Source organism: Miscanthus floridulus, chromosome 8, assembly GCF_019320115.1.
Source record: "Miscanthus floridulus cultivar M001 chromosome 8, ASM1932011v1, whole genome shotgun sequence".
NCBI classification, from domain to species: domain Eukaryota; kingdom Viridiplantae; phylum Streptophyta; class Magnoliopsida; order Poales; family Poaceae; genus Miscanthus; species Miscanthus floridulus.
In genome coordinates this window covers 13577091-13591189 of record NC_089587.1, presented here as the reverse complement: position 1 = coordinate 13591189, position 14099 = coordinate 13577091, and the positions used below count along the sequence as shown (strand labels likewise).

General features: G+C 55.4%; 3 protein-coding genes and 1 pseudogene across 3 annotated transcripts; 1 reads left to right on the top strand and 3 right to left on the bottom strand.

Moving 5' to 3' along the window:
* Positions 1-8: 8 nt before the first annotated feature.
* On the bottom strand, positions 9-1162 carry LOC136475776 (uncharacterized; annotated as a pseudogene).
* Positions 542-10481, top strand: LOC136475772 (CBL-interacting protein kinase 26-like). The gene is made up of 2 exons (XM_066473363.1): positions 542-1163; positions 8513-10481. The coding sequence occupies exon 2, from the start codon at positions 8803-8805 to the stop codon at positions 10186-10188; it is 1386 nt and encodes a 461-aa protein (XP_066329460.1). The 5' UTR covers positions 542-1163; positions 8513-8802; the 3' UTR covers positions 10189-10481.
* LOC136475773 (uncharacterized) lies at positions 1309-8496 on the bottom strand. The gene is made up of 2 exons (XM_066473364.1): positions 7586-8496; positions 1309-7555 (listed from the first exon to the last, which is right to left on the bottom strand). Exon 2 carries the CDS (start codon positions 5966-5968, stop codon positions 5162-5164), a length of 807 nt encoding a protein of 268 aa, XP_066329461.1. The 5' UTR covers positions 5969-7555; positions 7586-8496; the 3' UTR covers positions 1309-5161.
* A 2626-nt stretch (positions 10482-13107) lies between the features above and the next one.
* Positions 13108-13815, bottom strand: LOC136475774 (uncharacterized). Its single transcript, XM_066473365.1, has one exon. The coding sequence runs from the start codon at positions 13615-13617 to the stop codon at positions 13375-13377; it is 243 nt and encodes an 80-aa protein (XP_066329462.1). The 5' UTR covers positions 13618-13815; the 3' UTR covers positions 13108-13374.
* Positions 13816-14099: the final 284 nt, after the last annotated feature.

The window sequence follows — 14099 nt, the reverse complement described above, 5'->3', positions numbered from 1 at the left end:
GCTTTTACTTTGAGCATCACAAGAGTTAGGCCGGATGGCACAAGGAGTCGGCCAATGGTAGAAGTAGAAGGAAATGTTGACTTGGGCACGCGCACCTGCATCTGCCTGCACCCAAGAAATAAAAAAAGAACACATTTTTTTATATATGCTGTGGTCAGAATCTCCAGTGTTGTGGACTATTGGACGGTACAGATCCAGATTCAAATGCATTCTGTGCGTCATGATTCGAGCTCTAGCTTAGCTTCGTTTCTTGAAATCTTGCCAAACATTGTAAAAAGCTTTGACGTGTTGCTGGGTCTACTACCGTGGAGGCGTGGAAGCCATGGCCGCTCCCCCTCAAGAGATAGAAAAACGTAGTAGTAGTAGCTTGCAAGAGGGAAAGCCAAGAAGGCGTGTCTCGCACCTGTCTCTGACCAACACGCGCGCGGGGAAGAAAGCGTCGGAAGGCAGTTGAGATGCGTGGGCGGGCGGGCGGCCAGGCATCCATCCACACGTCTGACGCCTCCCCTCGGTCGGCGCCACGGTGGGGCTATAGCAGCGTGCCCCGAGGGGGCCTTCGACTTGAGGCCTGGCAACCCCCGCGTGCGCGAGGCCGGCCTCCATGGACCTGCTATCCTCGCCACCGGCGATGGACGCCCGCCGCATCCATCCCTTCGCCTTCTCGCCGAGGCTACACACACACAAGAAGGAAAAGGGAAAAATGGAAAGGAAACGAAAGGAAAGAACGAGCGGCGTGGGCCGTTGGCCCATCGGGCCCTCGGAGAAATTAGGCAAGTGGGGCCCAGTGACATGGCCGCGCTGGCTGTCCATGGCTGCGAGTGAGAGCTGGGCTGAGCCGCCGTGACGTGCGGAGCTGGGCTGAGCTGAGCTGCCGTGCCGTGCGGAGCTGGACTGTGCAGCAGACAGGAGCGCATCTCGCCTCTCGCGGCATCTGCGCATGTAGAAGCTGTGAAGAGGAGAAGACGCGGAGAGGAGATGCTGCAATCCTGCAACAGAAGCCGGACGAAAAAAGAAAAAGGACGGCTCCGCCCAAGGGTCAAAGGGAGGAGTCGCCGCGCCGTCCCCCGCCGGTTCGATCCTTTGCGTGAGATCGAGCTTCCCCGGGTTGGGGTTGGGGCTGGCGACATCTGGGATCCGTCGTCTGTCCTCGTGTTCTTCAGCAGGTGAGGATTTACTCTTGTTGCGTGTGTATGTGTGTGTTGGGCGGGCCGGGGGGGGGGGGGGGGGGGGGGGGGGGGGCGGGCGGTGGTTTGGGAGGGGGGCGTTGATCTGCCTGGTTGTTTTTAAGGGCGTAATCGTATTGTTCTGTGGTTAGTTTAGGACCTCCGAAAGGTCGTAGCTTACTGTTGCGCTGAACTAGGATTCGGAATGCTTTGTGATTTGGCCTTCAGTGGGAAGAGGAATGGAGGATTCTGTGATGCTTGCTGATGATATTTTGCTCTGGTTTCGGATTTTGAGGTGCTAATTTTGGTAGCCTCTGCTGAATGGTTCGTTAGAGCAAACTGAAATCCTAGCACTTAGCTGTGCTGCGTGGTACGCCTCAGATGGGGTGAGCAATATGGATGTCTCTCGTTTTAATAATGCTTGGTAGCTGGTCGGAATCACAATGAAATAGGGAGATGATTCCGAACTTGTCGGGGATTGATATTAGGGATACCCAAAGTAAGGAAGTTAGCGTCCACGTTGACTTTCCCGGATGGAGCAAGATGTATTAAAAAGTATCGTCCGACCCTAAGGTCGCGGGCTCCGTCTCGCCCGATCTCGAGGCCACGGGGTCTCGTCCAAGGCTGCAGGCTCCGTCTCGCCCGACCTCGAGGCCGTGGGGGTCTCGCCCGACCCATTCGGTGTGGGCTCCATCTCGCCCGACCCCTCGGGTGCGGGCTCCGTCTCGCCCGATCCCAAGAATGCGGGTTCCGTCTCGTCCGACGGGGACCCATACCGTCACCAACCACTCCAGGTCCAAGCGTATGGGCCTGGGTCAAAACTCTGACACCAAGGAAGAGACTGACACGCCTCGATGTAACCCGTGGCCATGAAAGGATACCTGAGAATTCACATCAAGAACAACGTCGGACGTGCCGGTGCTGTTCTGCCTAACCCTCGTACGAACGCTGACAGGCGCGTCAGTTCACCACGACATTCGCCCGGACGGAATGGAACGCCATGACCGGCAGATGACGCTTGCGCATGGCGCCAGTGACGAACAGGGCCGTGATGTGGAGCCATCCCTGTTGACATCTACAGGATCGGACGGACCCAGATTCCACTCGGACATGCCCGTTAGCGAGCACACCGAGCGCGACACTCGAGCCATCGAAGCAAGTGACGTTAGCTCAACCCCTCCGGTTGCGGAAACCGCGGACGGGGTGACGATCACAAAGATGGGCTGACCTCTCGACCGGACCCATGCAACGCGCGAGGGCACGAGGAAAGTTGGACTCGCAAGGAGACCGAATGCGCGGTCGCAGAATGATGGCTCGGATCCTAGGGAGGGGGTACGTACAAAAACTAAGAATAACATTTCTGAAAAAAAACGCATTCTCCTACCAGTTTCATTATCGTCTCCTCGATCTTTAGTGAAACCCGACTCCGGCAACGGCAAGGGGTCGGGTCTCACTCGGGGGCTGATAAAGGTAAACATATACCCTTTCTGAAACAGTCACCGTGCCCGACCCTTTCCCACGTTAAAAACATAGAGGCAAGGTTTGCGGAAACGAGCGCCGAGTAAAACGGGTCGGACTGCAAGAAACCTACGCCCCAGCGGCTACGACACTCTTGCTTACTAGCGTGACCAGAGTTTCTCGCCCACACCTTGAGCTCTATAGTCTTCAACAACAGGAAGGGTCGGAACGCATTACCCCTTTTCACACATAAAAAGGGAGAAAGAACAAATTTGTTCAATCGAAACGAGAAAACAAGCTTGTTTAGACGAAAGAGAAGGGTTGGAACTTGTCCACTTATTACAAGTGGACCGCCTGACCTATCTGACTAAACTAACTCCTCGGGGGGATGATTTCATCTTCTATCTTGCTAGAAAGGTCATGCGCCTGGGGGCCACCTTCTCAATGTCGTCTAGCTCGGCGACGGTATAGATGGGCGCGAAGCCTTGGCTCATCGTCGCCAGATCGATGTTCTCGTAGTGAGAACGGGCGATCGCGAACGATCGGTGAACGCCAAAGCGAAGCGCGCTCCTTGCCATATCACGTGCCCGGTCCGTGATCTGGCTGGCGCGAACCGCGAGCGTGCTTGTCTCCTGATCCGGGGTCAGCTCGAGCTCGTCGCAGACCAGCTGGACTGCGACGCGCAGGTTGTCGTGTTCGTCGCTCTCCTTCTGGAGGGTGTCCTTCACCTCGCTGAGCTCCTTCTCTAGGCCACGGCTCTTCAGCACCTCCGCCCCGAGCTTGTCGTCGAGGCCTGCCCAAGTCACGCACCGACCGTGTCAAAAGGCTTACCACAGATTCCAGGGAGAAAGACAACAAGGGAACCGGAGACTTACCGTTCACATTCGCTCGAAGCCTGCGCACCTCATCGCGCTGCCGAATCGCCTCGGCCTCCAGGCGCCGGACCTCCTCTTGGCGCAGCCCGACCTCAGCGGCGAGCCTGGTGGACACGCCCTTGGCTGCAACCTTCAGGTCCCTCTCCCTTCGGAGCTCATTCTCGAGGTGGCCGACCCGCTGCTGAGCGTCGGCGCGCTCCTGGCGAGCCAGCTCAGTCCCCGTGCGGAGCTCCTCTACGGCCCGGAGCAAATCGTCTCGCTCCTTCCGTAGCCGTTCGGCCTCCACGGCGTCCGTGCGCGCCCTCTCGATCAGGGCCGCGAGCTTCTCCTCGGCCTCGCGGGCGTCATCGTGAGCGTCCTTCTTCCTGACTCAGAGGTCGGCCACCTCTCGGGCGGCAAGGGCAAGCTCAGCCACCTCCTCCCGGGCGGCAGCGAGCTCTGCGGCCAACCCCTCACTACACCGCATCTCCTTAGCAAGGAATTGGGACTTCTCCCGGCTGCGGGCCACAAGGATCTGCGAAGAAGACAGGACTTAGAGACGCGGAAAGAAAAACATGAGGGTCGAAAGCACGGTCATATCATACCAGGCCAACCAGGGCGACGATGTCACGCATCGAGCTCAACATGGTGGTCATAGCGCGAATCGTGTCCCCAACCTCCGTGTGGACACTCCCCCATTCCCTCTCCTCTGTCGCTTCATCGAGGGCAGCCACCCGTACCAGAGACCGGGACGTCCCCACACCGACCTCAAGCGGCACCGACCTCTCTGGCGGCGACAGCTCCTCCAGAGCGGCTCCTCTAGCGACAGAGGGGGCGGGTGACGCGGACACGGAGGCCTGCCCTGTCGCTACATCCACGAAGGATGCCTCGGGTATGCCCCCTTCCGTCCGCCCCGCCGCGGACACGGCCACCTGCACGGACGGCGGCTCTGGATGCGCCTCCTCCACCTGCGACGTCGAGGGCACGACTGGCCGCGCCGCGCTCGCCACGGGCGCCCTAGACGCGCCCTCCTCCGCCTGCTCTCCCGTGGACACAGCCATCGGCTGCGCCTCCTCGGTCGACGCCGTGGCCGCCCCGACGCCACTCACGCCCTCCACCGGCACGGCGACAGCTGGCTCCTGGCGCGTTTGCCGGAGGAGGATCTTTTTTTGGAGCAAGCCGCAGGAGAGTCCTACGTCCTCCGACGCTGCAAGGGACATGGCGGTCAGGTCGCGGCAAAATTCGTTAGGACAAAAGGATGACAAAAACTCTTGACTCACCTTGACGCCATCATACGAGGACGTTTTGGGGCCGGCTTCCCGACCCCGGCTGCTCCTCGTCGGCACGTTGCCGCTTCGAGCCCTCCCTCGGCTCGGAGGGCTCGGACGAATCAAAATGGCCGCCTCCCGTCGACTCCGGAGGCGCCGCCGAGGTCTCAGACGGAGCAGGGCGACCTGTTTCCGCCGGCTCCGGGACCGCCGTCAAAGGCCCGGATGAGGCGAGGCGGCTTGACTCCGCTGGTTCCGAGGCAGCCGTCGAAGGCCTGGACGGGGCGAGGCAGCTTGATTCCGCCGGCTCCAGGGGCGCGTCCTCCCCCTCCTGCCTCGTGACATGCCACGGGAAGGGCCCCGCCTGCGACGAAGGCGGGTCCTCGTCCCCGGCGGCCAGGTCATCCCACGGGATGGGCTACATGGAGCCGTCATCCTCCTCTTCTTCCGACGAGCCTTGACGCCGCTTCCCTCGCTGCAGCTTCGCTCGCTGCTTCGACCGCCGTTTCTTCTCCTCGTCGTTCTTCTCCTTCTTCCTTTGTTCATCCGCGGCACGGTTCGTCGCCCTCACGGCCGCGTGCTCTGGTAGCGGCGCGACAGAATCCCGGAAGGTTAACCCCGCCGGCAGCTCGATGAAGCCCGCGTCCGGCCGCATCGCGGGATGCCCCGGGATTGGGAACACGACGTCGGCCTCCCCCGTGGCCTCCTTGACGCGTTGCGCGACCTCGCTGTCACGAAGCAGCCCATGGGCGAGCGTCGTCCCGACGAGCTGTGCGGCGGGCGTCATCTTGTACATCGGGAGGACGCGCGCCATCAGCGGCACCACCCTCCTCGCGTGATACCCCCGGATGACGCTGGCCCCGCGGAGGCCGCGGGTCTTCAGGAACGTGATGGCCTCGAGGAGGTCGCGCATCTTCTTCTCCTTGACAGGCGGCCCCCACAACCATGACAGCGGTACCTCTTCAACCAGGCGCACGGAGAAGATCGGCAAGGGAGCGGCAGGGTCGTTCTTCAGGTAGAACCAATGCGAGTGCCACCCCTTGTTGGATCTGGAAAGCTGGCAGGGCATGTTCTCGGCAGCCCGCTGCCCCTGGAGGTGGATGCCCGCGCATCCCATCGGCACTAGGGTCTTGCGGCCTCTCTCCTTCTTTTTGATTAAGTAGATGTAGAAGAAATATCTCCAGAGCTCGAAGTGGGGCTCGATCCCCAGGTACCCTTTGCACATCGCGATGAAGGCCGCGATGTGCTGGATCCCGTTGGGGTTAAGTGCTGCGGCTCGATCTGATAGTGGTACAGCAGACCCCGGAAGAACGGGTGAGGAGGAACCGCGAGTCCACGCTCGTGGAAGAGTGCGAAGGAGATGACGTAGCCGTCGAGCGGCGCCGGCGCATCCTCGCGGCCGGACACAAACCACTCCGCCGCGTCGGTCCTCCCACGGAGAAGACCACGCTTGACGAGGCCCTCCATGCGCGCATAGGTAACATCAGAACGATACCACGAATCCATGGAGGATGGAGGTGGCTACGGAGAAGCAAAGGCGACGGAGGAGCGGAAGCTACGGATCTAGGGCTCCGGCGGCGGATTAGCAAGCATGGCAGATCCGAACGGCGGCGACGGAGAAATAGAGAAGGTAAGGCTATAGTTTTGGTGTGCAGGAACGCAAAGGGGGAGGCCGCTATTTATAGGGCGGAGCCGGACGAGAAGGCGAACCGTCCGCCTAGATTCATGCGCCCGCTGCGCCGCGTCACGTCACCTCCCTCCGAAGATCGCGCGCATGCTATCTCTGGCCGCGCCCCCGAAGGATATGCCGGATGACGGTTCGACCATTGAATGAGCCAAGAGCCGTCACAGGTAAGGTGGGATACGGAGCTGAAAATGCTCCTACGGCCCATTTAGGCTCAGGACTTCGAAGGCTGGCCCTCCGACGGGTTCACAGCCGCTTCGAGGCGCCCTTAGAGTGAGGGGTGGAAAGGGATGGGCCCACTAGCGGCCAGTACCCGGGCGCTCGAGCGCCGCGGGCATCTCGGCCCACGTTCGAGTCTTGGTCGGTTCCCAGTCCATGGTTTTTCCTCGAAGTAAGGCAACGAGCCCCCGGGACCGGTTGAACGGACTCGAGAACTATATGGATTGGCCACTGAGAATCTGGAGTCGGTCACTAGTTGACCCATGTCGGACCCCCGCGAACGGGAAGCCGGGGCCCCACTCGGACTAGCCCGTTAACAGTTCACCAAGCACCATGTTTCGTCCATCAGAAAGACGAGCCGACCCTCGACCGGACCCCTGCTACGCGCGGGGGCTTGAGGAAAGTTGGACTCGCAAGGAGACCAAACGCGCGGTCGCGGTATGACAGCGGACCGATCGGATCCTAGGGGACCGGAATCAAGAAAAATATTTCCGACCTCCCGAAACCTACGGTTACATACCCCCAAGAAGACCGATCGTGATAAAAGGGGAACCGCCGACCTACCAGGACATGCCGCGGGCTACAAAAAGAAGGCCAAGGCCTTTAGAGTCCTCCCGTCCGGAAAGGCCTCCAAAGGAGTATTCTACTACTCCGTAGACTCGGGGGCTACTGTCGGGTATCGATATTAGGGATACCCAAAGCAAGGAAGTTAGCGTCCACGCTGACTTCTCCGGATGGAGCAAGACATATTAAAAAGTCTCGCCCGACCCCAAGGCCGTGGGCTTCGTCTCGCCCGACCCCAAGGCCGCGGGCTCCGTCTCGCCCGACCTCGAGGCCGCGGGGGTCTCGCCCAAGGCCGCAGGCTCCGTCTTGCGCGACCCTAAGGCTGCAGGCCATGTCTCGCCCGACCTCGAGGCCGAGGGCTCCATCTCGCCCGACCTCTTGGGTTCGTGCTCCGTCTCGCCTGACCCCAAGGACGCGGTTCCGTCTTGTCCGACAGGGACCCATACCGCCGCCAACCATTCCAGGTCCAAGCGTATGGTCCTGGGTCAAAACTCTGACACCAGGGAAGAGACTGGCACGTCTCGATGTAACCCGTGGCCATGACGGGCCATACCTGAGGATTCACATCAAGAACAGCGTCGGACGCGCCGGTGCTGTTGTGCCTAACCCTCGTACGAACACTGACAGGCGCGTCAGTTCACCACGACGTTCGCCGGGACGGAATGGAACGCCATGACCGGCAGATGGCGCTTGCGCATGGCGCCAGTGACGAACAGGGCCGCGACGTGGAGCCGTCCCTGATGATATCTACAGGATCGTCAGGACCCGCATGAAGGAGAAGAAGGGCCCGACGATCCTGGAGGCCTTCCTCTCTGTCTCGTTCCTCTCCTTTTCCTCCTCTGTAACCCGTGCTTTCCCTTCGCCTATAAAAGGAGAAGCAGGGCGCCCCTACCAGGGGTCGGACCACGAGAAAAACACACAGGAGCACGACACGAGCACACGGCTGAGCAACAATCGAGCTCTCAGCACCCGTTCACTCCTTCCACCAGAGACTTGGAATCCTCTCCCTCTCTCGCATGTTTATAACCCCTACTGTAAACCAAGTGCCGGTAACACGAGCAGCAACGAACTGGACGTAGGGACGTTTCGCCCGGACCAATATAAACCCTTGTGTCCTCCGAGCACACCATCCGAGCCAGACGCGCAAATACAAATTTACTCGTCGGTGATCCGAAAACACCGACAGAACTAGAGCCTGCCTTGATATTTATACCAGCCTCTGATCTCCATTTGAATTACTACTAGTTGTTGATTCCATTTGCATTACATGTTTGCCCTAATTAGATTTCCCCTTCCATGCAGTTTTCCACTGGTCATTTCAACTGAGCACTAGGAGGCTTTGCTGTTTGTGCTAAGTGATCCTATCAAGTTCTCATAGGCTGCACACTGGTACAACATTTCCCCTGTGTTTTGGGCCACAGAAGAGGGGAAATCAAGGACTTTCAATCTTGTAAGCCAGTAAGCCACGACCTTGGTGATCATAATCTGTGCCCACTTACCCTAGTCTATAAGTTGGACATTCTAAAAGTGAGGCGCATCTTGCTTTGTATAGCCTATCTGTTTCTCTGTCACTGTATATAGAGATCCATATAATGGACGAGAGGAGGACTATTTTGATGGACCGTTATGAAATCGGGAGGCAATTAGGACAAGGAAACTTTGCTAAGGTGTATTTTGCTCGAAACCTGACTGACGGGCAGTCTGTTGCAATAAAGATGATTGATAAGGACAAGATCACAAGGGTTGGGCTAATAGTGCAGATAAAGAGGGAGATCTCTATAATGAGACTGGTAAAGCATCCGAATGTTCTGCAACTTTTTGAGGTAATGGCTAGCAAGAGCAAGATTTACTTTGTATTGGAGTATGCTAAAGGTGGTGAGCTGTTCAACAAAATATCAAAGGGAAAGTTCAGCGAGGATGTCGCGAGGAGGTACTTCCACCAACTGATTAGTGCCGTGGACTACTGCCACAGCCGAGGTGTTTACCATCGTGACTTGAAGCCGGAAAACCTACTTCTAGATGAGAATGAGAACCTTAAAGTCTCTGATTTCGGTCTAAGTGCCCTAGCTGAATCCAAAAGGCACGATGGCCTCCTACATACCACCTGTGGAACTCCTGCCTATGTTGCTCCTGAAGTGCTTAGTAGGAGAGGCTACGATGGCACAAAGGCAGACATATGGTCTTGTGGAGTAATTCTTTTTGTGCTTGTGGCTGGTTACCTGCCTTTCCATGACCCAAATCTTATTGAGATGTATAGGAAGATCTCCAAAGCTGAATACAGATGTCCTCGTTCCTTTTCTGGTGAATTGAAGGACCTGCTTTTTAGAATGCTTGATCCAGATCCAAGTACTAGAATATCTATTTCAAGGATAAAGAGAAGCACTTGGTACAGAAGACCTATTGAGGTAAATGCAGCAAAGATCAAGCATGACACAACAAGAGACAGGGTGTGCAACGGTGAAGCCACAACCTCTAACTCAATAGAATGCAGTAATCCAGAGGAAAATCAAGGGTCGTCGAGCCTCCCTAACCTGAATGCATTTGACATCATTTCTCTTTCGACTGGATTTGACCTGTCTAATTTGTTCGAAGAAAAATATGGCCGGAGGGAAGAGAGATTCACCACAAGGCAGCCAGCAGGAACAGTCTTTGCTAAGCTAAATGAACTGGCTGAGCGGTTAAAGCTCAAAATTAAGAAGAAAGAAAATGGGGTTTTGAAACTGGCTGCACCAAAGGAAGGAATAAAGGGATTTCTCGAGCTTGATGCAGAGATTTTTGAGCTTGCTCCTTCTTTCCTTCTAGTCGAGTTGAAGAAGACCAATGGTGACACCATAGAGTATCAAAGGCTCGTGAAAGAAGAAATAAGGCCTGCACTTAAGGATATGGTCTGGGCATGGCAGAGCGACCGGCACCAGCAGCGCGAGCAGTCTGTGCAAGGAGAGCAGCAGCAGCTGTCACCTTTGCCACCACAGCAGTAGTCACTGTTGTCATTGCGGCAGCCACAGGACTGATTGCAGACCTCCTTGATAGCACAGTGTCCAGAGCACAGGACAAGCCCCAGCTACCGCTTAACCGCTGCAGTGCTGCACTGCCAAGGTGGACAGTGGCCTCCAACAATTGTTGGTGCCACATTAGAGTAATATACTTGACTTTTCAATTTTTGAAACGTGTGTTTTCGATGTAATTTTGTAACTAGTGTAAGTACAAAGCCGATTTGTCACAGTATCTTGTCATGTTGATACTACCATATTATATATATATATTTAACCATGGATCTTTTTTCCCCTTGTCGTGAGAGTGTAACCATAGTTGATCGGTGTAGATGAATCTCTTTTTGAATCCCTGCATTTCTTCTCATATATATTGTATCTGTCATGTTTGCAGTACTAGGTTTCAGTCCCGGAAACGTGTGTTTACTACAGAGTACAGAACTACAGATACTTGCAGTCAGTGTTGATACAAATTAATGTTGATTATTCATGTAGGCACGCAGCATGACCATGTTTATCCATGGATGATTGATGTGCAGTACAATGTTTAGGAAATAGATGATGACTGATGAAGAACCTGGACCTCTTCTTATTGGTGCGAGAAACGATCTGCTTGATGTACTGGGATGCATCTTGCAGTACAGTCTGTACTATCTGCTCGACATATCGAAGAGGATCCAGAGTTCAAACCAGCAGCGAGCCGACGACGCCGACGCCAGCGCTGGATTGGATGGAGGCTGCCTGGAGCCCAGTTGACCGTGGTACAGGGCACGCGCTACAGTACCTGCTGCGCTCCGGCAGTTGGCCCCCGGACCCAGACCCATAGGGATCGATCATGGTCGTCGTAGTACAACGTTTGGCGGTAGTACAGATTGGGAGCGCAGACCTGCACGCCCTCTGGAAATGAGAAATCAGCAAACGCTTGCAGTACAGTCCCGTGCTCCCTGCTCGCAGGCGTCGTTATAATGATCGGTACCGTGAGCAGAACAGTCATGGAATGGACTTATGGGCATCAGATCCAAGAGATGAGAAGCAAAGGCATCATTGAGTGCAGCGTTGATGAGCCGGCCGGCCGTGCGTCCCCTGCCGCCGCGGCTCACCGGCGCTGCACTCAATTACCCCTTTGCTTTTTCCGGCTGGCCGGCCGGCCGACGAGTCGCGCGCGCGAGCGTCTCCCGTTGACCGCGTGTGCAGGACAGGCGCGCGTTCGTCATCAGTCATCAGGTTTGCTTTACGCACTCGCTAAAGGCATGTAGATCTGCCTTCCCTTCCGGCGTGCCGTGAAGTTAGGCAAGAGAAATGATACTACTGCCTCGTGCAGCAAAGGGCGCAGGATCTGAATCTGATGGCTGTTGCCTTCTTCATCTGCACTCTTGCCTGTATGTCGACCTTTGCATTCCACTTAACCGACGGCCGACGCTCGTAGTGACAATACATCAGAGAGAGCAGAATGCACAAGGCCATGCAAGCCAGCTCCCAAACTACTGTAGGAGCACCGTTTGGAGGGCAGAATCGGTTTCCATTCTCACAGGAATCGGAAGAAATTGCACCAAACAACCTAACCGCGGAACGATTGTGCCTTGGAACGGTTTTGTATGGTTTCGCCCTCTTTGCCTGGACGAACCGAACAGCGTGGGACTTGTTTTGCTAGATTTCTTTCATATACTAGTCTCTCCCAAGTGCTAGCGGCCGTATTTTTTCAAGTTATTGTTTTTCAAGTGCCATAAGTTAAACTGGGTTGTATTCAGTTATTTTTTTCGTCCAAAAAAGTTCTGATTTTTTAATATATATCTCTATTTATATGTTTTTGCATAAAAACTTTTTGAACCAGAATTCAACCAAACTGTTCCGTAAGTGATTCTGATTTATCACCAAAACTTTTCTTGAGAGAATTTAAATCTTTTACCACATAAATAGTTCCGTAAATAATTCTTGATACAATTTGGATCTAACACATTTCAGAATCTGGACCAATACTCAGGTGTGGGCGTCCATTCCATATCGGACTGAGGGGAAAAAGAGCGACATTTCCTCACCACTGTACTGCGTCGCTCGCCTTCTCCAGTGCGGGGGCGCCTCGCCGTGGGAGGCCGCACCCGCGCCGACTGCCGCTGCCACCTCCACCGCGGATGCCATTCACCGGGGACACCGCACCCGCCCTATTGTCGGGGTAGCGCAACCGCTCACTAGGGCTGCGCCACCGCTGACCCGCTGCCATCCTCCACCGCGACCTAGCGCTGGATTCCGCTGTGTAGTGCTCCGTCCGCCCGCCTATCGGGTTTTGCTGGAAGCGTATATTGTAAGCGTATGTTTCAAGTGTTTCACATGTTTGAGAGGTATGTTATAAATGTTTTATATGGATGTTGCAAAAGTAGATCGAAATGTTACATATGTTGCAATGACTGTAAAAGTATGTTGCAAACGTATGTTCCAATTGTTTCATTTGTTTTCATACGTATGTTGCAATTGTTTTATCTGTATGTTGCATATGTTTCACACATATGTTGCAAGTGTTTTTACCTAGATGTTGCATATATTTTGCAATAGCTTTTAAGTGGATTTAGGTTTTTTGCAAGTGTTTCAGACGTATTTGAGCTGTTTCACATATATATTGCAAGTGGTTCATCTGGATGTTATAACTACAAAAGTAGATTTAATATTGCACAGGTTGTTATCGGATCTCATCTGCCGTACTCGCCTGCAACTGCTGAGGCGTCACTGTGCATGTCCGTAAAAAGCGGGGGGTGCGACTCATGAGCAGTTCCCACGTGGGCTACCGCTTGCCAAGTGGTCAAACGAGATCTAGGAGTTAGGAGTGTTTCGGCTGATAGTTTCTGCGTTTGATAAATCTAATGTTATTCTGTTACGAGAGAAAAAAAACGTACTATGACTGATAAGTCGGGTCGATAAGTTAAGAGCAGAGGACGCTAAACTTTTAGCTTCTGTAATAAAAAAAACTAAAAGTAATTTTTTTAGGCAATCCTACACAGCTCCGGACCCCCAAACGACCAAAGAGCATTCACATCGCCCTCTCATCTCATCTGCCGACGGGCACGGATGGAATCGATGGATGGATCATCCATGGATGGAGTAAAAGAGCAATACACGAGAGAAGCGAAGAAGAAGCCACAGCGGTCAGCGCGCTACGCTACAGCTACATCCGACGCCTGCCGATCAGTTGGGTCCCCAGCACACGAGGTGGTAGGCCTTACGCATCCTCGCCGCGTCCGCCGACGCCGGGGGCACGGGCACCTCCGCCGCCACAGACACGGAGTCCGAGAGCGCGGCGGCGCGGTGGTAGAGCGAGCGCAGCGCGTAGTCCCAGCGGCACAGGCCCGCCTGGTCCTTGAGCGCCTCCACCGCGCCCATGCTCGCCGCCACCACCAGCGACGGCGCCTTCCCGCTCACCGCCGCCATCCCGATTCCCGCTGCTGGGCTCGACCGGTTCGTGATCTCCGTGGGGGTAGGGGACTGGACAAACGACGGGAGCGATCGAGGCGAGGAGAGAGTGGCAGGGAGCTAGGCCGTTTTTATACGCGGAAACCGGCGGAGAAGCGGAGGCGGGTCGAGCGGAAAACAGGGAGCGCGTCGCGGTTTTGGACCCGACGGGAGGCGCTCACTCTGTTTCCAAGGAACCAGGGCGGTGGGCCGGTGGCATGGTGCATTGGTGCATCATGCGTCTTTCTTTGCCAAGCCGTTGCAAGCTTTGCAGCACGGCCTCATGGGGGAATGTGAGGCTGACAGGTGGGACCTACTGTTAACGATCGCTGAGTGTTAAAAATTGGGATTACCCAATTTCTCAAATCTCTTCTACTAGGGCCGGCCTCGACAGCGAGAAGTAACAGAAATGCTATATAACACATATGTATTTTAGCAAAAAAAAACACATGAATTTTTTT

Bases quoted from the DNA above. Each gene is read 5' to 3' on its own strand.
- LOC136475772 (XM_066473363.1), top strand. From the start codon at position 8,803: ATGGACGAGAGGAGGACTATTTTGATGGACCGTTATGAAATCGGGAGG.
- LOC136475773 (XM_066473364.1), bottom strand. From the start codon at position 5,968: ATGTGCAAAGGGTACCTGGGGATCGAGCCCCACTTCGAGCTCTGGAGA.
- LOC136475774 (XM_066473365.1), bottom strand. From the start codon at position 13,617: ATGGCGGCGGTGAGCGGGAAGGCGCCGTCGCTGGTGGTGGCGGCGAGC.